The sequence below is a fragment of the Dasypus novemcinctus genome, chromosome 12, assembly GCF_030445035.2.
Source record: "Dasypus novemcinctus isolate mDasNov1 chromosome 12, mDasNov1.1.hap2, whole genome shotgun sequence".
Classification (NCBI taxonomy): domain Eukaryota; kingdom Metazoa; phylum Chordata; class Mammalia; order Cingulata; family Dasypodidae; genus Dasypus; species Dasypus novemcinctus.
The window spans coordinates 104,595,900-104,616,866 of NC_080684.1; the positions used below are offsets into that span (position 1 = coordinate 104,595,900).

The following is a 20,967-nucleotide window of genomic DNA, read 5'->3' on the forward strand; positions in this document are numbered from 1 at the left end:
GATGTTGGTGTCTGCTGCTGGGAGACACCTTCAGTCCAGGAGAGGGGGAGGCGGCAGTGGGGAGAGCCTTGTGGGTGCGGCTCGTAAGGCTGGCGGGTAGCATTTAAGGGGCAGGTGGAGGGGGAGCACTTGGCCTTTTCTAAGAGTAAGCACTTCCTTTCTTATTACACATTTTATAAAAATCATAAATCATATGTTCACTGTACGAGCATCTTTAAAAGCAGACGGAAAATGAGTCCCATGCAGTCTTATCAGCCATTTAATATATTTCTTTCCTGTTAACCTCACAAAGCCAGTGCCTTAGGATGGCTGAGCACCTAAGCCAACTGGCTAGACACTTAGGTACTCAGTTTCCTGAGGAGTCGGACTTCCACTTAAGACTGAAGTATCTTCCTAACCATTCCTAAAAACAACTCCGTGTGTCTCCAATAAACTGTCAGTTGAGTGCAGAGGCCACAGTTGGGTACGTCTGAAGCGTAAGGACTTTGGAAGGTGGAGGAGAGGGGACCCCATAATGGTTAACAAGGCTTAGCAGCCTTGAAGGCATGTCCTCAGAGTATCTCCCAAAATAACTCAGAAGCCCTTGTCCCCGCTCCTTCCCTGCAGCCTCTTTGCTGTCTGAGAAGGTCAGGCCAGATTCAGGAAGGATCTCTGGGCTGCCTCAGCTTCAAGCTCTTTTGGCCTGTCCCCAGAGCGGGCATCCAGGTAGCGTGGGGCATGAAGTGGCCGGCAGCATCACTCGTGTTCTGGGCCACCGGGACAGCCTGGTGGCCGGGCACTGGAGCTGGGGACCTGGAGCACAGGGAGAACGCCAGCTTAGCCGCTGTTCCTGCAGCACGGACCTCCTTGGCTCAGAGTGGCTGCCACGCTGGGCACTGAGAGCCCTGCTGTGCACACTCCAGGCCCTGCAGGGGGGCCCAACCCCTGCACTGAAGGCGTTCAGAGCTGCTTCCTGCAGGCTAAGCACAGGCTGTGTGATCCTCCCCAACATCTTCCTGCTCCCGTGGCCTGAGATCCCCTTCTCTGCTGTGTCATCCAGCTCTGCCCTCGTCTGCCATCAGGCTGGGCTCAAAGGGACTCCTCCTACAGGAAGGCTTCCCACTCTTCTCTGCGGGGCTCCTGGGCACCCTGTGCTGCCCTGATGACCATTTTTAGCACCAAGAGCTCTGACTTCCTCAGCTGCCAGCCCAGACAGAGGCTCCTTCCACTAGAGGACAAGCTCCTCGCTGCCAGTCAGGTGCAAAAGGCTCTGGAGGGGCACAGGTGTAGCTAAGGGGTTTAGCACCTGCTTCCCATGTACGAGGTACTGGGCTCAAATTCCAGTCCCTCCTAAAAAGAAAAAAAAGGTTCTGGAATGTCCTGGTGACCTGATCAGAAGAATGGGCTGTCTGTGTGGCCCCCACACTCACACGCAGGTGATGTACCTGGACGTAGTGAGCAGAGATGCCATCAGTTGAGAATAAATCTTGGACATTGCCCACCACAGCCACTGGATGGCATTGGGAATATACAGGAAACACATCACCAGCCTGTGGGAATAAAACCCAAAGTATCACAAGTACACTTGTGTGCAAATGCAAATGAGCACATGCACATATGAACAAAGAACCACATCACAAGCCAGTGGGAATAAAACCAGAACCAGCAGAGCGCTCACATGTGCACACACATACTCACACTCATGCGTGAGTATTCACCATATGGGCATGAGGAGAAGCCAGTAAACAAAAGGAACAAAGCAACAACCCAAATCAAATGCAGGCATCTTAACAGTATCTTCCCCAGGTCAGTTTCTAGATTCACCTCCAACCCCATCTGAGGAGTGCCCAGAAGGTGAATGTCCAATTTCATGCCAAAGATAAACTCATCAATTTACGAAGCAAAGTTAAGCCCTTTGGTACAGAGAAGCTCAAGACTTTTACATGGAAATGAAAAGAACTGGGCTTCCCCGGGTTCTTCCCGTCTGGAAGAGAAGTGTGGCAAGAGGGCAGCTGATGGAAAGAATCTTGGGGTCAAGACACCACCCCCTTCTTCAGATCCTGGTGGGTCATGAGTGAGCCCAGGAAGACCTGAGCCCCCCTCCAGAGACTTCCACCCTCCAGACACAAAAAGGCACCACATGGCAGAGCCAATAAATGCCAGACTTCCCCACCACACACCCCCACCCCCTGGGAGATATTGGGGCAGAGGCAGCTGACTGTGGGGGAGGGGAAGGATTGGGAGGTTCCCCAAGGGGAGGAAACCTGAGTAGGATATTGAGGGGCAGATTGGACTCCTTAAAAAATGGACGGAAGGACAGGCCAGGGTAAGTGGCTTTTTATAAAGAAACACAATGTAAAATCTGAAGAAAGCTCAAGCAAAACAAATGCCAGGGATTCCAAAGTGCACACATGTGTTTGCCTTCTGTCCACACCACCCACCGGCATATCATGAATTAAATCATGAAATAAAAATGCAGACCCAAATGAATGGATAAATCTGTCATAGCAACAAAAAAAGAGGTACATTGGATGGGGGCTCACCAACAAGCAAGAAAACCCACTAGCTTCCTGGAACTCTGGCAGGTGACACACCAGTGCTGCTCACACCAAGCTCCCTGGCTGGGAAGAGACCTGCCTGGAAAATGGGCTGACACTCAGCTCAGAAGTCCAACCCCACAGTCCTTGTGTCTATGTGTGAGCTGTGTGAGCCAAAGATGACCAAGCACACATGGACAACAGGAAGCAAACTGGAGAGAAGCAAAACTGAATCAAAGAAGAAAAAGAGAAGGGATGTCAGAGAACAGCAAAGGGGCTGCAGGAGAAGGTTATATCCATAAAAGAAGAACAGAATGCTGAGAAAAAAGAACAAGCAGAGCCCAAGAAAAGGGGCTCTTAGAAACTAAATTATGTTTGCTGAAATTAAAAATTATCTCAAAGATAAAATTTCAGAAAATCTCCCAGAACAAAAGCAAGAAGACAAAAGAAGTGAGAAGTATGGAAAACAGAGAGTCAAACAGAGAGACTAGTATCCAAGAGAAGAAGTCAAACATCTCAGTCAGAAGAGCCCCAAAAAGTGAAAAGAAAGACAATGAAGAGAGGGCATTACAAAACAACAGAAGGTAATTTACCAAAGTCTAAGGAAAGGCAGAAGGCTTTAGATTGAGTCCCCAGGGATTCCACCACTGAATGATGGAAAAAAGACCCACACAAAGATCTGCCTCATGAAATTTCAGATTGTAAAGGATGAAAATTACTAGAGTCAGACTCCACATTCACAGTTCTGGGAGGACCAATGTCTCAATATTCTGAGGGGGTTTAATTATCAGCCTAAAATTTGATACTCACGCAGATCTCAGCCAAATGTGCTGACAAATAAATACATTTCCCGCCAAACACAGTATCAAAATGCTTATTACTTGCTTGTAAATGTACCCCTGCAGAAGAATGGGCTAATCCAAGGACAAGGAACTGGCAGGTCCAGCCCAGGAGAGGGCAGGAGAGGCTGTGCTGGCCCAGGGCTCCCCACCCAGATGGGACCCGGGGGTCGAGGGGGCTGGGGTGAGGCCCAGGACAACGGGAGGAGCAGACCTTCCAGTGGTCCTCACGTCCTGCTCTGGGCCGGCTCCCCCCGCAGGAGCATTTTCTGGAGCTGAGCCCCGCTCCTGAGGAGCACTGAGCCTGGGGACGGAGCCGACGCCGTAGTTGCCTACAGGGTAGGGCCACGCGTGGCACGAAGGTCCAGCGGGCTCTGCCAGCAGCAGGTCAGCACCGGCCCCGCCTCAAACCTTTAGGTTCTTTGGCTCCTCCTTTCCTGGACCCTCACAGGGTCTTGCCACCACCCCCCAATTCCTGCTCTTCCAAGCTCAGTTTATGTTTCATCAGTCAGGACAAATTTTTAAAATCTAGTTATAAGCAACCCATGTAGGGTTCCTTATGCTGGCACAGGTGAGACCTGCCGCTTCAGAGGTAGATGGACGTGCTGAGGTCACACCGCCTGGACCAAGCACCCTGGTCGCCTGTTTTGAGGCCCACGCTCTTCTGTCTCTTGCCTACTTCCTGCTGTCATGACTGTTACCTGAAAGTCAAAATCAGCAGCACCAGCACGGATGTCACACCTCCAGCCCCGTTGATTTTCCTGACCGCCCTTTATCACCCCTGTTTTCTAGAGGGAGAAACTGCAGCACAGTGAGGTACATTCAGCTCCCAGTAGAGGAGCCAGGTTCTGAGCCTGGGCAGTTTGACCCCTGAGCACCCTGCCCCCTCTTCCTGAGGGAGCCCAATCATGGAGTTCTGGGAACATCCCACTTCACTCGCCGTGTCTTCCTTACTGACTGTGAACCACATAAACACTGCATGGCGAGAACGGAAGAACTAATTAGGTACGTTCTCCTCCATTAATGTGTTCAATATTCTGGTCAGCTGTGACCCCGAGCTGTGGCTGCCCCCTCTCTGGACCTCGGTTTCCCCAGGGGACAATGAGGGCTGGAGCAGATGCTGCATGCGGCCACGTCTGGCTCCGGGAGGCGGCAGGTGTGGTTCTGAGGACACTGTTGCTGGGTTACAGGGTGCGCGTGGCTGCCAGGAGGACAGGTGGGCCTCCTTCCAGGGCCTTCCGTGGAGACTGCGTGCTCCTGTCTGCAGGGACTCTGTCTGTCCTGCTGTACCAGGAGCCAGGCCTGGGCTCAGGGCCTTCCTGTGTTTTCCCACTTGACCTGCGTCCACCCTGAGGAAGACAAAGACTCCTGCGCTGCTCACCTGTGGACAAGAGCCACCGCGCACACCAAGGGAAGCAGCACGAGGGACAGGACTCTCAGCGGGAAGAGGCTGCGCAGCTCGCTCCTGAAGGCGCCCCCGTCTCTCAGTGCTTCTCTCAGCGCTACAACAGAAAATGGGGGCACTGCCCGTCAGGGGTGCGTCCCTCCATGTGAAAGCAAACCCCTCTACCTGTTGCTGCTTGAACTTGCTGTGAATAGTCCTGCAGCTGCGGGGAGTGAGTCGTGTCCCCCAGAGACGCCACGTTCAAGTCCTGCCCTGGGGCCGTGGGCATGAGGAAGCCATACCAGCCACGGTGGCCCACGGTGGACGAGGGTGGACAGTGCCCAGTAGGGCCAAGTCCTCATGAGCAGGGATTTGGACACAGAAGAAGCCAGAAGGCAGCGGGAGCAAGGAGGAGACCCAGGGGCAGAGAGTCCCAGAGCCAGAGGCTGTGCAGGCTGCGGGGAGAAAGCCAGCTCTGTCAGCACCTGGGGGTGGACTTCTAGGCTCCCCACCTTGGGGTGCTGAAGTCCTGTCGATGAGGCCACCGGTCTGCGGTGTCTGTCACGGCAGCCCTGGTAAGCTACGTCAGAGCCAGCGTGTGAGAGGCTCTCCCCAGGGAGAAACGGGCTGGGGTTCTCACAGCCGGGGCTTGATACGATCAGACAGGGACGGAGCCCACAGCAGCCCCGGCATGGGCTGCAGGTTCCAGTGGACCTCTTTGCCACTCCAGGTATCAGGGCAGGAGTGCGGGAGTGTCCCCCTCAGATACCACCTGCTCTAAGAGCTGCTGCTCGCTCCTCGCTCCTGGACGGGTCTCCTTCCCAGGGCCCCAGCCGTTTCTTTCTAAGGATCACCTCCTGAAGCCTCACATCACGTCCCCTGGGCAGATGCTGCCTCTCACCTGTTAAGGCGTTAGTGCCCCCGGGCAGGGGTTGTGCCTGATGTGTCCCTTTCTCCAGCTGCCTGACATGGAAGCTGGTTTGTGCATCCATCTACATGTCCATCCAATGTTTAGTGGCATAAAATGTACCACCTTTCTACAGAGGTTCAAAACTGTGGGTCTGGGGAAAGAGGGAATTAGGAGAGCCATCTCGAGGAAGGTGGCTTTGGGGTGGGTCAGCGGGCAGAGTGTGGTGACTGCGGCGGGCCTCTGAAGGACGAGGCAGGTCTCCTGAGAAGGCCCCTGGGTGCAGAGCAGAGAGAGCTCAGGAGCCGTCAGGAGGGGCGGCCAGAGAGGTGGGCAGAGGGCCTGAGGAGTGAGGGTTTATGGGGAGACTTGAAGGTGGGCTCAGCCAGAGGCTGTTTCCCTTCCAGTGACCATGGGAAGGGCAACTCAGCCAGGCTCCTGGGCAAGTGGGAGCCTGTACCTGTGGAGGTTACGGTGACCTGGGATGTGGGTTGTGCCTGGTGGGTGGTGGTGGTCTGAGCCTGGCCTGAGTGTGGTTGTCCCATCCCATCTCTTCCCAACTCTGCAGAGTCACCTTTCTCCCCAGCATGAGGAAGGAATGCTTTTTCCTCCAAACATCCACAGAAAACAACATCCCTTTTCTGTCTCTGCCCCCTGAACAACTGGTACCTGCACTGAGCTGGGGGGAGAGGGTCTCCAGCAGCTCAGCCCCCTCAGGCCTCGTCTCCCCGGCAGCTCTCTCCCGGGGGGGCTCCAGGCCCCTGCTCTCCCAGCAGGGCGCCATGACCTCCGACGCGCTCTCTTCTGAGGATGAATTCAGGCTGGGCCCTGGCCTGGTACAGATGCCTGCGAAGGGCATGGGCAAGCTCCCATCAGGGCAATCTGGGAAAAAGACTGTGACTTAGCACCCACCTGCCCACCCACACAATCAGAGGGGAGGCAGCAAACACAGGGGATGCTACAGGCCTGCATTAGCCAAAGACCAGGGAGGGCCGACTTTGGAATAGAGAAGGAAGTGGGGCCTTTGAAGCTGGACGGAGGTGAGATAAGCTCCTGGCTCATTCACTCACCAGCGTGTGGGCTCCATGTCCACATCTGGGCTCATGCAGTTGAAAAGATAAGGGTTGTAATTAGTTTCTAATAAATAACCCAAACTCAAGCTGTTTAGAACATCATAGTCAGGCGTGAAATGGCCATTCGACTCTATCCTTATCATCATCTCCATTTTTCAGCTCAGCAATCAGAAGCACAGAGAGGTTAAGGGACTTGTCCAAGGCCACGCAGGCAGGACGTGTCAGAGACAGGAACTGAGCCGAGGCCTGATGTCCAAGACAGCACTCTTGCGTCTCCCTGCCTTGCCACTCAGAATCCCTACTGGTGAAAGAAATGGAAGGAGCTCTTAGTTCACAAGCATTGCACAGGCTGGGCATTGTCCTAGGTGCAGGCACCCCATAGCCAACACTAGGCAGGGCCCTGACAGGTAGTCCCAGGTGTGTGGGGCTGCCCCTCAGAGACCACACCTTGCTCCCCAAGCACACCTCACTCTCTAAAAGGTTCCAGGCCTCTGAGGCTTCCCTTTCCTGAGGTTCATTTCAGGGATTCCATTCCCCTGGGACAGCACATGGACATGGCACCCCTCTTCTCGCAGAGCCCCGGGAGGACGAGCCTGCTCAGGGGTCCTGCGTCCATCTTTAGAATCAGCTTCCGCTCCTACACCACGTGGGTTCAGTCCTGCCTGTGTCTGCAGTTCCTGAGAACTACCTAGGTAGCCTTTCATCCACTCTTCCCTGCCGTGGGGTGGACACCCAGGCCAGGGACAGAAAGCTTGGTCCCGAGCCAGGAGGTGGTGGAGCTGAGTGCAGAAGTTCTGCCTCCTGAGTCCACGTCAGGGCCCCCAGATGTCCTCCCCAGCCTGGGTGCCCTCCAGCACTGCAGACCCTGTGCAGCCACACAAGAGCGGCCCACATCAGCTCGTCAGCGTTCCTGCCAACCTGTTCCCTCCCGAGCTGTACGCTGGCCCAAGCCAGAAACCAGGATGTCGCCCTTGAATCTCACCTTCCCCAGCCCCTAGCCAGCAACAAGGCCTGTTGCCTAACCCCTTTGCCCCTTTCTCCCTCACTGCACCTGCTGCTGACACTGTCCCAGCCTCCAGCCTCCCCTGCCCTCCTGGGTGCCCATCTTGTCCTCTCTGCGCTGCAGCCAGTGGGGCCTCCCAAGCCCTCATCTGTCCCTACTCCCTCCTGCTTCAGCCACCCTCAGTGGCTCCCCATTGCTCTGGGAAGCCAAGCCCTCTCCACGCCCACTGGCCAGTGTCCTCTCTGTGTCCTCCTCCCTGCATGGCCCCCGCCCCCTCCACTCTGCTCCGTAGGCCTTCTTCCCTCCCTCCAACAGGCCACTCCCTGTTACCTGCAGGCCTGACCTGTATGTCCCCTGTGCCTGGGATGCTCCTGTTCACCCACAGGGTCTCAACTTGGCCTTCAATCCTCCCAGAAGCCTGAAGTCCCTGCTTTTGCGCTCCTTCCTGCATGAACCCAGGGTGTCCTGGCTCCCCCTGCCAAGGTTCTTTCCATTGACTGATCTGCCTGTGCCTCCCCAAGACTCAAGCTCCACAGGGGCAGGGCACGGCAGCCAGCTCACGGTGGAGCCTGCCACGTAGCCTGTTGCCCGGCCTCCAGCAGGGACAGGATGAGTATTTTCTGAGTAGACAAATGCCTGTCAGTCGGTCCTCGGCCCTCACAGGAGTGAAGGTCTGTAAGTTCCGCCAAAGCCGAAGTAGCGACCCTGGGCGTTGCTCCTGGGGCAGAGCAGGCTCAGGTGCTGCAGCCTCTGCCACAACGTTCCCATCAACCCGCCATCCATGCCTCGTTTCACGTCGTTTCTGTTTACAGACACCACATTCAATAGACGCTCTGGATTTGCTAACACTGCGCTCACAGCCAACAGCACCAGACCTCACGCCTGAACGAAGTATTTTCTCGTAAGACCCACGACAGCCTCCATGCTCAGCGCCCCAGACAGCACTTTGGCACTATCTTTGGGGGCCATTTTAAATGGTGGAATCTCCAAAATAAGCACAAAAACGAGAAAGACCTGGCACCATGTGGACTCTGAAAAGGACACTTGCTTTTAAAATGAGCTGCAGCAGAAAGGCTGAGCCCCACCTTGCTCGAACTCCGCGGGAACGTGCACATCGGCCACGCAAGTCCTTCATTTCTCTGGTGTGTCCGTGTGTGACAGCAGATGTACCACGAGTCCTGGTTTTGGGGTTACCAGCACGTTAGCGAGTAGGCGAGTACGGACTCCATGAATGAGGACAGGCCCTCCATCCTCTGGTCACACTGTCTCGCTTGCCTTGGCCAAAAACTAATCCAGAGGACCTGCCTCAACCTATAATCAGCCAACTTTTAGCGGTCAAGGGAAGGAGCTCATCTAATGTGTGCCTCTGCCATGAGGCTTCTAGAGCCTGGAGGAGCTGGGATGACTCATAGGTGCCTCCTGCCCAGGGGGGAGGACTAGTTTAGCAGGAGGGACCCACACCAGCCTGGAGGCAACTCTTCTGATTGCATAAATTGGGATGACAGTCCAGGGACCCTGTGCAACTTCATCCCCTGCTAAAGGAAGTGAAGGTTCACTGTGGTTCAAGCCAGAGGAAAACCAGCCTAACTGCCTGCAGCGCAGGTGATCCTGTGGGAGGAGGAGGAGCCCTGGGGTCCTGAGTTCCTGGGGTCGAGTCCCAGCCCTGCCCCACAGGGCCACGTGGTCCTTGCTCACTTCTCCAGGCTTTCATTTCCTCATCTATAAGGTGGCACAAGGATTTCCTATCTCACATGAAAATGCTTGCATTGAGTAAAGTTGGCATGAAAGGCTGAGGCCCAAGTGATGTACCTGAGGTTCAGTCTTGGTTGCTATAGACTCCCAAAAAGAAGCCTGCTTATAGCACTCACCTCATCTCCCACCCCATACGTACCCTGCTCTTCCAAGAACCTGAGGGCGTCCAAATATCCTTGGAGGCACATCTCTCCAAGTACCTGGGAGCAAATCAAATAAGGTAACTGCAGAGATGAATCCATAAGTGCCATTTAGTTAACATCACCTGAGGACGGCAGAGATGCAGGGAAGGACCTTCAGGCCTGGAGCCCCTCCCTGTTCCCAGCAGGGCCACAGCCAAGCCCAACAAAGGGCTTTGTGCTCCTGGCAGGCAGTGCACCCTCTCTTCTCAGCCTCAGGTGTCACCTCCCGGAGCCTTCGGTGAAGCCCAGGCAGGACTTTCTTGGCTCCCTTTGAGTGAGGGCAGCGTGGGCAGCCTCCCACCTGATGGGTGTCAGAGCCTTTCCTAGTTCCCTCTGCTCCAAGAGGAGCTGCCTTTCTGCCCACCTGGCTGTGACCCTGTGCCCACTGCCTGCGGGCAAGGACAGCAGCTGTGGGGTGGGGGCGCAGGAGTGAGTGACTTCTGTAAACTGCACATGAACCCCATTCTGGGGAGGCTTCCCTCTCCCTGGAGCTCAGCTGTGGCTGCACCTTGTACTACTCAGCCCTCTTTCTCCCTGGGAGCACCCACTGTCAAGTGTCAAGGAAAGCAGTTTACAGATTGTCCTACTGCATCTGGGTGGAAGCCACTCTAAAACAGAGATGATTAGAAGGAAGGTTAAAGCACCACAAGCTGCGGTTCTTGACCACGGCCACAAACAGTAATCCTGTGAGTAACTTTATAAAGATTCTAATGCCCATGGCCAATTACACCAGTCTCTAGGAGTGGGGTCTGAGCTTCAGGGTGTTAAAAATGTTCCCAGTGATTCCAATGCAGCTGCATTGAGAATCCATGAGCTTCTGGGACAAGCTTCTTTTCATTCACTCTGTATGTTCAATTACTGTTTCTGCTTATTTGTATGTAGAACAACTGGTATTTCCTCTGAAAGAGTAGGGCAAAAGAATTGTATGTAAGCACGTGCACATTCATGCTCCCACACTTGTACGTGTACCACTCACCTTGAGATTTGGGAAGAGCCCTCTGACTAGAAGGTAGGCATTTTCTGAACAGAGATGTAGACTGAGCTTGTTAATGGTCACATGAGGAAGGTTTGTGGACTTGACCTTGGGGCAGATGTCATGCTCCCCATAGAACGGGGAAATGGTGATGGTTGTTTTGGCATCAATGAAGGGCACATCATCAGTCACACCTCCATCCACGTATCGCTTATAAGGGAGGAAAGCAGGACACACATTGTCAGAAGCTCTGGGCCACTGTGTCATGGGCTTTTCAGGCTGGGTGGAGGCTTCTCAGCTGCAAGCTGACATGCAGGGAGACCAGGGGCTTTGGCAGCACCTAGTCAATCTCCAGCAAATCCTCACTGAGCTCTCCTGTGCCAGGCACCCTAGGTGGGAGTGTGCTGGTGTGCACAGAGGTGCTTGGGCAAGACTTAGGTGGAGGCCCAAGGCCAGCCTGATCCACTGGCCAATCCTGTGCCCAGTGGGCATCCACTCGAGTGCCTTTTGTCTGTGCATCAAGGGAGCATGAAATGAGGGGCCCTGTGGGCACTGGGATACAGCAGATGGAGACCCAGCCATGGCCCTAGAAGTTACAAATGTCCACAGGTTCAAATCCAAACCCCCTTGGTGCTGGGAAGTCTAGGACAAGATACTTAACCTCTGTGGTCTTCTCCCTTCACACCTTCAAAATGCAAACAGCCATCACCTTGAGAGACTCAAATGAATTAGTGAAACTGGGACCCAGATGACCCAAAAGATATCCTCTTCTCCAAGTGGCCTTTGGAACAAATAATTCTGAGGATGAATTGTCCCTCATCTCTATCCTAAAACAATCTTATTGCACACTGCCAAGCTGGGACAGGCAGGTGTTGCTACACTTTGGACAGTTTCCAGCTGGGGACTTGGTGTCTGGAATGATTCCCAAACCACAACCATCCACCTGGTTATCAGGTGCCCTGTAGGAAGGCAGCAGCACCTCCCTGGCATGAAGGAACATGGACCCAGAGTCAGAAGTCTCTGGTTAAGCCTGAGGAGGAGGAAGCCACAAGGATGATTTTTCATATAAGGGATATTCCATATGATGCCATATAACATTTTTCCTTCGATTTTTGTTTCCTACAGCACTGTACGAGTTTGCTCAGTGGAACCTCAGGAGTGCCCTGTTGTTCTTTTCAGAGGGTGTATGGCGTGTAGGGCATGGGTGGTTGTGCTTCGGCCATAGCCACAGGGGCCTGGCGGAGGGGGAGGAAACAGCATGACCTGCGTTACCAAATAGGCACCTGTGCCAGGCTGTGCTCAGCACTGTGCCTGCCTTCCCATGCTCCTTCCACCACAAGTGGTAGGAAATCATGCTGTAGTGAACACACGTCTTTCAAGCCAACCTCAGAGAGGTGAAGACCCTTGTTCAAAGTGGCCCAGCTCTTGTGGGGAAGAGCAGGGATTGAATTCTAGGTTTGTGTGCCATGCCATGCCAAGGCAGAGAAGATTAGGGACAGCCACTTCCTCCTGCAGGACCTGGGGCTCCTGGCCTGTAAACAGGGATGACAGTGCGTGTGAGACCTGAGCGAAGCTCTGGCATGTCAGTAAAAGCCTCCATCTGCTCAGAGGCCTGCGCCTCTGCTCAAGTGTGTACCGAGGCCCCTGAAGTGCTCTCCCTCCCAGAACAGAGTTCACAGGCTGCTCCGCATCGGCAGTGGCCATTTGGGTGGGCTCCATCTGTGGAGGTGGCTGTCCCATGCACTGTGGAGTGTTACCCCACATCTGCGGCCTCTGCCCATAGAAGCTTGTAGTGCTCGCCCCGTTGTGAAAACCAAGAGTGTCGCCAGATGTGCCCCAAGCAGTGGCGGTGATAGTGGGGTGTCCAGGATCACATCCCATGGACAACCGCTGCGGAGAAGAACATGCCCCCGAGCCCAGCATAGGCCCCATGGCAAGTCCACAGCCTGGAGAGCACTCCACTCCTGCTCCCTCGCCCCCAGCAGGGCTCAGGAATCGGCCCTTGCACCTCTTTGTTGAACAGAACCAAGTCCCAACACTGCCAGCAGCTTCTGACCAAATCCGTGGGCTCACAAGGAGGGAGTCAGACCCCAGAGGGCTGCAACCCTGAATTGGGAGGCAGAGCCAGAACTGTGCCCTGGGGACTCAGGACATCAGCAGGAGGTGCCTCGTGCTGGGGGTGATGAAAACATCTGTGTGGAGCCCCTGCAGGGCAAGGGGCTCCGCTGGGCCAGGCCCAGTCATGGTAGGAGCCGTGGCCAGATCAGTGGCCCTGTGGAGCTCTCTGCAGGGCTGGGCCAGCAGTGGAGGCCGGGAGCTGCCCTCCAGGTGGTGACTTCGGGCCTCACCTGTGGGAGGAGGCGCAGGGCCAGCCTTGCTGACCGCGAGCCCTCGGGCCAGTTGCTGCTTGTCCCTGATCCTCAGTGTCCCGAGCTGTCGTGTGGGATGAATAACCACATTTCCCCCTGGTTGCAAGGACTGAAGAGGGTCCTGCCTGTGAGCTCCAGGCAACCTGCAGCCTTCATGGGGGCCTGTTCATGGTGCTCCGTGATCATTCGTGGATCTGCACAGAGCAGTGAAATGACTGCTGCGCAAGTTCCCAGCCGAGGGAGGAGACGTCCACTGCTTGTCTCAGCTCTCAGTCTGTAAACAGGTGTTCTTTTCTTGGTATATTTAGCACACCCTTTATTATTTTTAGGCTTTTTGTGGGTGATTTCACTGTTTAAATCCCTTCTACCCCTCCACCCCCCAAGGGCTGTTTTGTGTTCCTAAGCACAAGAAACCTGCGAGGTGCCTTTTGGAGCAAACTAGTGTGTTGGAGAAGCTTCCTTCAGGACTGAATTCTAGTGCTAACGAACCAACACCTTATCTAATGAACTTCTGTTAACTGTCCCCAGTGCCTTTGATGATTAAACTGGATTAAATTTACAGTCAGAGGCTTTATTCAAAAGTTACTCTAAAATGTCCTGAAGGCAAGGATACCCGTGGGTCAAGAAACAAAGAAGTCCCTGAGGAATGATTGTCTTCAAAGGTAAGGAGGAAGCAAAAGGTAAAAGGTGTCCTTGAATATAAGCACATAAAGAAGGTTAAGGTGGAGGGACTGTGGGGACCAGAGGCTCAAGAACTTGACCCACTCCTCCTTCCAGGGGCGCTGCGGCGGCCAGTTCAGGGTTCAGGTGCGTCCCAGAACCTCACGCCTGTGCATAATGGGAATCCAGTGTACTTGGCCCTTACTTGGTGGCTCAGAAACGTGAGTTTTCTCTGCAGCTTGGTTCTGTTTACAGTTCCAACTGGATTTTATGAAATATTCAGCTACTGTTTTCCTAAGTTCAGAAACGTCCCCCAAATCCTAATATTTTAGAGCCAAAACTTTGTCTTGCACCACAAAGTGGTGAAACGAAGTGAGTCAAAACCTGTGTGAGGACCGACTTAGAGACTTTTGGGTTTGGAAAACCTACTACTGCTATAGTTCCCCTAAGAACCAAGCCCCCGCTTACACGTGGAGCACACGGGTAAGTGTCTTAGACTTTACTAGGCCACAGGGAACCTATCTTTGTTTGCGTTGGTGGAGGTGAAGTCAACCAGTCGGCCTACCTGGCAGGTAGCCAGGTAATGAATTCTACACGATACGGTTTTGCTGCCCAGGTGGACTGGAAGTGGACCAGCTCTGGCCCCCCTCCAAGCAGCCAAAGGCACAAGGCTCAGGTTTGGGGGCTGGAGGTGGCTGCCCTGAGCCTGGCGCCTGGCAGGGAGGGGCTGTGCACATGCATTTTGAAGGAAAGCCCCAGGGAACTGGGACTCACAGGCACAACCACCAAAAGGCAGACTTACCACACCTCTGAAGGAAGGAGGGATTAAGCCAGAGTAGAAGGGGATGAAGGTGGAACAAACCAAGGCCTGTGAAGACAAAAGGGCATGTACCAAGCATTCGGAACAGGCTGGGCCTGCCCCTTATGCTCCTGGCCTCACAAAGGCCTTCCCCAAACAAGCAGGCAACAAAGCTGAAAATCCTCTTGCTCAGAGGAGGTGCTTTGATCAGTGGGTTGAGTGAGGGATGAGCCAGTAGGCCCTGCAGTTCAGGTGTAGGGGCTTTCCTAGTGTTGGCACCTTCACGACAGCTTCTGCATGGACTCACACTTCCAGCCCCTGTTCCCACAAGGGAGCCGGGCCGGGCCCCTGCAGACACCACCGAGACTTACAGCTCATTGACAGACTGGGACGGGGCTGTCTAGGTGCTTCTCAAGCCCTGATGTCCACCAGAGCCATCTGCAGAGCTTGTCAACACCCAAATTCTGATCTGGCGGGTCTGGGCCGGGTGCCTGAGAGCCTGCATTTCTAACAAGCCCCCAGGGGAGGCCGATGCAGCCAGGCCAAGGACCACAAGTTGGGTAGTGCTGTGCTAGTGAGAATTAAGCAGGACGGGGCGCTGGTTCATGGAGAGCTAGCCATGTGGGAATGGACAGGCGCTGGCTGCCTAGGAACACAAGACAGGGTGAAACGGGCTGCTGAGCTGCTGGGCTGCTGTTCAGGGGTGGAGGCTGCTGTCTTGTACAGCCCTGTGGTAAGCAGCAGCCAAATCAAAAGATACTTCGACTCTGCAGGTGACCTTCCCTGGACTAGACCCCGGAACAGACACGTACAAGATTTGCTCTGAGCCTTGTGGGCCTCAGTCTAGAAGACACCGTCATGATGGAGCACGTTAGAACATGTCGGGGACAGGGACAAGCTGGTAAGTTTCCCAAGGGAGAGGTCACGAGCCAAGTCTTGAAGGATGGCTAGGGGTTACTTGAAACTGAACCTGTCCTGGATTATTCGGGGTTTACAGAGGCGCCGGCCAGACCACCCGAAGCCACAGCGTTTGCGCTGCCCTGGGACGCGCAGCAAACCAGCATCACAGGCAGGCAGTTCCTTTGCATCTAAGCCGACGGGGCAGGGGGCCAGCACATCCCTCCATGTGATGTTTCCCAAACCAAGCTTAGACACCCATGAATTAAGCTGCTTACGTCCACGACTTCATCTTTGGACTGAAAATCAGACACCAGCACGTTTTTCCAGTCAGATACTCTGGTGAGTGAGATGCCCATTTTGTCAGAGACGAGCTGGTGGACGTTGGCCGGGAGGCATTTGTGGAGTTCCTCTCGAACACACTTGCTCAAGTTTACGGACGGGTGGAGGGCGCCAAGGCTCCGTTTCCTGACAGTCCAGAGGAGGCGAGTGAACATCTGTATCATCTGATCTGTTGGTGGGAGACAAACATACAGAAGAATGTTCCACGCTGGAGACACTGAATGCTTTAAGGCAGGGCCGGACGAAGCCGGACAGCAAGGAAGCTGCCAGCCTTTCTCTGCCTGCGTGTGGCTCCTGAGCCCTCGGATGGGGCTAGTCCAGCTGAGATGTGTAAAACGAGCACCCGATTTCAAAGGCTAAGTGCACACAAAAGAAGAATGTGGAATAGCTCATTAATCATGTTTTATATTCATACCATGTGAAAATGATAATATTCTCAACTGGGTTAAACAAAAGATTATTAAAATTAATTACCACTGTGTCCCTAGAAACTGTGCAATATATATGCAGCTTGCACTCTATTTCTGTTGAGCAGTGCTGCTCTGGCTCCTGCCACAGAAATGAGCCCCCCACTTCCAGGGGCCCTGGTAAGCTGACCCCATCCCCACTCCCCACAAAACCAGAGCCAAGAACTCAGCACCAGAGCTTTATTCAGTCCCACAGGGGGCAGGGGAAAGAAGCCAGGCTTGGAGCTGCGTGAATCCCGTGTCCACCAACTCACTAGCCCGGTGGCCTGAGCAGGCGACTTCACCATCTTCCTAGTCTCAGGCGGCCTCTTTAAGGTGGGACAATCTTTGTCTACCTTTTGGAGTCAGGAAGGGTGGATAAGACACCGGCTATAAGGTGCTTGACCAGAGGAGGCCCCGCATCACTAACTGGTCCCACCAGCCTGTCGAGGGGCCCGGGGCCCGTGCAGGCTCCCTCTGACCCCTCGCTGACCCGGCCCCTTCTGTTCTGGCCGGCAGGGCCACCCTGTGAGCCTGAGATGTGACCGGCCATAAATGCTGGGCTGCGGGACAGACCTCGCCCCCTGCCTGTCCTGCCTCAAGTCCCTCCTCCGCTCACAGCTCTCCCTCTGTGTGTGGCCCTGCTGAGCCCAGCAGAGGGGACACAACTGCCCACAGCCCAGGTGGGCTCTAGGTCCCAGCCCCTGGGAAAGTGTCCTCAGTGGTGCAGAGCAGGCACCGGGGCACGGCCCTCTGAACGGGGGGTGGAGACCAGAAACCTGGGGCTCCCAGGACACGGGGAGCTGCTCCTGCCGCAACCTCCAGAGCCACTTTCCAGGGATGTGGTGGTCCTGAGCCGCCCCTCCACCCTGCCAGATACAGCCCCAGCCCACACCTGTCTCCTGTAGGAGCCTCTGCACTGGAGGGACCGTGGGCCTGTCCCCAGGGTCAGCCAGCGCATTCCAGTGTGTCCTAATTAATCCCCGGTCCATGCGGGTGCCTGGGGCCCCCTGGGATACAAGGTGGCTGTTAGGGCCACTGAGCCCAGGACCTGCAGAGTGGCCTTGGGGCCCGCTCGTCCTCCCCAGCGGCCACCCTTCCCCCCCTTTGCCCCTCTCCCCTAGAAGACCCCGAAGGGCTGCCCACTCCCAGTGGCTGCTGGGCCCCCAGAGGGCTGGGTGGTGAGGACTGTGGGAGGGGCAGGGGCACCCCAGGTCCTCCAGTCCCTGGAGAGCAGTTGCCCACCCTGGGACCAGGGCATTCGGCAGCTCAGCGGCCCAGCGCTGCCAGCGCGATGCGTCGCCACGGCGACCGCGGGGCCCAGCCCCTTCCTCAGGTCCCGGGCGCACTCCGTCCACCCTATCGCTTCTGGAAGACCCGGGTTCTGTTCCTGGCCCAGGGTAGGGGCTAAATCCTGAGCGCCCCCCGCCCACCCCGGGCCCACGGGGCGCCCCAGCCCGCCAGCGCCCCCTCCCCGGGAGCCCCCGCGGCGCCCAGGCGCACCCAGCGGGACCCCGGCGAGGAGGGCGGCGCAGTGCAGCGCCCCGGAGGAGGAGCCGAATAACATGCGGGCGTCGCGGAGCAGGTGCGGGGCGCGCTCGCGCAGGCAGCGGGTCACCCCGACGTGGTAGAAGTTCAAGAAGCCGCAGCCCACGAAGGACAGGCTCCAGCCGCGCTCGGGCTCGTCCATGGCGGCGGGAGGTAGCGGCCCAGGGCCCGGGGTCGGGGTCGCTGCTGCTCGGTCTTGTCCTGCGCTCTCTGATCCCGGGGTGAAGCCTCCTCAGCCGGCCCCACCTCACCCCGCCCCCACGCAAATGAGCCCCTCCCCTCCCCAGTGCTAATGAGCCCAGGCCACGCCCCAAAGCCGGGGGTGCGTTTCCTTAACTCCAAAGGGTGGGAGAAGCCTGGGGAGAAAAGTTTCCCCGTCACCCCTAAGGCAGGGGGTCAGTCTCGGTTGGCGCCAGGGCCCTCAGCCGCCCGTTGACACTTCGTGGTCTCCCTCAAGCAGGCACCAGCCTCCTAACAGAATTCAAGCTCTTGTTCTGCTTCCTGGTGGTTTTTGTGGGATCCTCTGGGATTCCTGCCAGCGGGAAGGCTTTTCCTCTCTGCTAGGCACGGGGCTTCCTTTGAGTCTCCCTTGGGGGCCAGCACGGTGAAGAGCTCGTGATGGGTGCGTGCAGGCAGGCGAGGCTGCGCAGGCTCAGGCGAGCTGAGCGGGTGCCCTAGCAGGGCCTCCCCGCCGCTGGCCCTCTTGTCCACGCTGCATGCTGTGGCCCGCGCAGCCCCCACGCGGAGAGGCTCGTCTGCCCAGAGCCTCTGAGCAGCGGGTGGAGGACTGGACCCCAGCCTCCAGGGCCCCCTGGCCCTATTGGAGGAGACAAGCACCCCCCTTGCCCCTGAGGGCCCTGAGGGGTGCAGAGTGTGGGCTTCGAGTCCAGCTGAGGAGGCGGCTCCCTCTCTGCCCTGTGGAGCTGCTGTTGGAGTCAAGATGTCCCTTGGGATCTGGACACGTCAGTGGACGCCCCACCCCCGGGGAGCTTGTGCAGCTGGCTGTGAACAGGGGTCAGTGGACAGCAGGACACAACTGTCTGTCATCTGCAGGACCACCCACCTGGGCCCGGCAGGCACAGCCTCAAAATCCACGCTGAGACCAGGGCCCAATGTCATTAGCCCTCGGGATGGCTGATCTCAGCAGGAGGAATGGGTGGGTGCAGGGGGAAGGGGTCCTGAGTTGGGGGAAGGAGGTCCCAGCAACCCTGGTTTCTCAACAGAACCACCAGTTCTGTGTCAGCCCTGAGTGCAGGGTGAGGGTGGAGGGCAGTTGGGGCTGGACTGGAAACACTTGCTCAGCCCTGCCCAGCCCAGCCAGACAACATGGTCGGGACAGACAGGGCCGCCATCTGGCCCCAGCTCCCTCCTGACTCTCCTGGCTCTGGGGCTGCCCAGCACATTCCCCTTTGGCTGTAGACTTGTGACACAAAGAAATAATCTGCTTCCAATATACCAAGGAGGGAAATACAGAGGATAAATATTTGCATTATCATAAGGAGAATTTAGGAGGGAAAAAGGAGCCACTGCTCCTCACAGTTCTGAAAACCTGTGCGGCATACTCCATTAGATTTCAAAGTCTGAGAGTCATCCTTAAAACTGTGTCTTCCTCTCCTCTGGGCCTCATGGGGCCCACCCTTTCCACCAACTTGCCCAACAACCATTGTCTTGGTTCCACTGTCATCAAGCATCTGGGTGGCAACTGAGCTGCGGACCTCACCCTCCAAGAATGGTGCGGTGACAGCCACACTTCACCCAATCTCTGGGGGACAGTCTCGACCCCCTTATTACGGTGAGGTAGCAACAACATTCTCCCTAATATTTGTCATACAGGCCCACCCCCCTCAGAATAGTCGGTGGTGACCTGCTTCTTCATAATCTATGGGGTCTAGGTCCATCCCCCTCAGAGTAGTGGGGTGGTGTCCTAACTCTTCCCAACCCCCAGGGAATGCAGTCCATCCTCTCTGCAGCCTGGAGTGGCCAAACTCTCCCTGAACGATGGGCTAGAACATCCACTCTCATCAAATGCTGGGGCAAACTCATCTTCTCCATACACATGTGTGGGGTCCCTCTCTTGGCCTGAGGAGACGTCTTAGTTCTAGACCTCAGGATCCATGTCTTCCTCTTGAAACTGTTTTCCCTTCCGTCTCTCCTTTCCCTGTCTCTTTTAGTTCAGGCTGACAGTGGTTTTGTTCATACAGATCTCACAATAAACTGTTGGTTAGGCATGCAGGAAACAGGTCCAATCCCTTAGACAGTAAGACTTTCCATAAGCCCTTCCTGGATAACTGCATTTTCAGTCCTGATTTACAAGTTACTTGTAATAAGTTACAAGGTAAGCTTATTTAAGCCTTAACATGGGCCACTCTTCTCTGGGGGCTTCTGTTTTCCTGCAGACCTCTCTCTTACATTGCAGAATTGAATATGCCAGCTCCCTTTTCCTCAGTCTGCCTTTCAGTGCCTTCCTTTACATTAGATCCAGCAAGAGGGTGGGGACTCAGCATGAATCACACCCCACAGATGTAGTCCAGTCAAATGGGTCACATACCCACAGGAATGGATTAGTTTAAAAGATGAAATTCTGGGAAACGGACTTGGCCCAGTGGTTAGGGCGTCCGTCTACCTCATGGGAGGTCCGCGGTTCAAACCCCGGGCCTCCTTGACCCGTGTGGAGCTGGCCCATGCGCAGTGCTGATGCGCGCAAGGAGTTCCCTGCCACGCAGGGGTGTCCCCCACGTAGGGGAGCCCCACGCGCAAGGAGTGCACCCCGTAAGGAGAGCCATCCAGCGTGAAAGAAAGTGCGGCCTGCCCAGGAATGGCGCCGCCCACACTTCCCGTGCCGCTGACAACAACAGAAGCGGACAAAAAAAAACAAGACGCAGCAAATAGACACAGAGAACAGACAACCGGGGGGGGGGGGGATTAAATAAATAAATAAATCTTTAAAAAAAAAGATGAAATTCAGCTTTTTAGGATTCACAAAATTGAAACTGTCACACACCATTTTACATTGCCTCCAACAATGAGCGAGGCTTCCTATTTCTCCACATCTTCACCAATACATGTTATTTTCTGTCCTTAAAAAAATACTAATCATCCTAGTGGGTGTGTAGTCGTGTCTCATTGTAGGTTTCAAGTCTATTTCTCTGTATTTCTCTAGTGGCTAATGATGTTGAACGTCTTTTCATATACCTATTGGCCATTATAATGTCATCTTTGGAGAAATGTCTATTCAAACACTTGGCCCATTTGTTTGTCTTTTATTGTTGACCCGTAG

At 55.4% G+C, this 20,967-nt stretch overlaps 1 protein-coding gene across 1 annotated transcript; it reads right to left on the reverse strand.

Moving 5' to 3' along the window:
- Nucleotides 1-638: 638 nt before the first annotated feature.
- Nucleotides 639-17,832, reverse strand: LOC101427399 (1-acylglycerol-3-phosphate O-acyltransferase PNPLA3-like). The gene is made up of 8 exons (XM_058309141.1): nucleotides 17,646-17,832; nucleotides 15,633-15,865; nucleotides 14,461-14,526; nucleotides 10,633-10,839; nucleotides 9,614-9,674; nucleotides 6,316-6,492; nucleotides 4,737-4,857; nucleotides 639-792 (listed from the first exon to the last, which is right to left on the reverse strand). The coding sequence occupies exons 1-8, from the start codon at nucleotides 17,830-17,832 to the stop codon at nucleotides 639-641; spliced, it is 1,206 nt and encodes a 401-aa protein (XP_058165124.1).
- Between the last annotated feature and the right edge of the window lie 3,135 nt (nucleotides 17,833-20,967).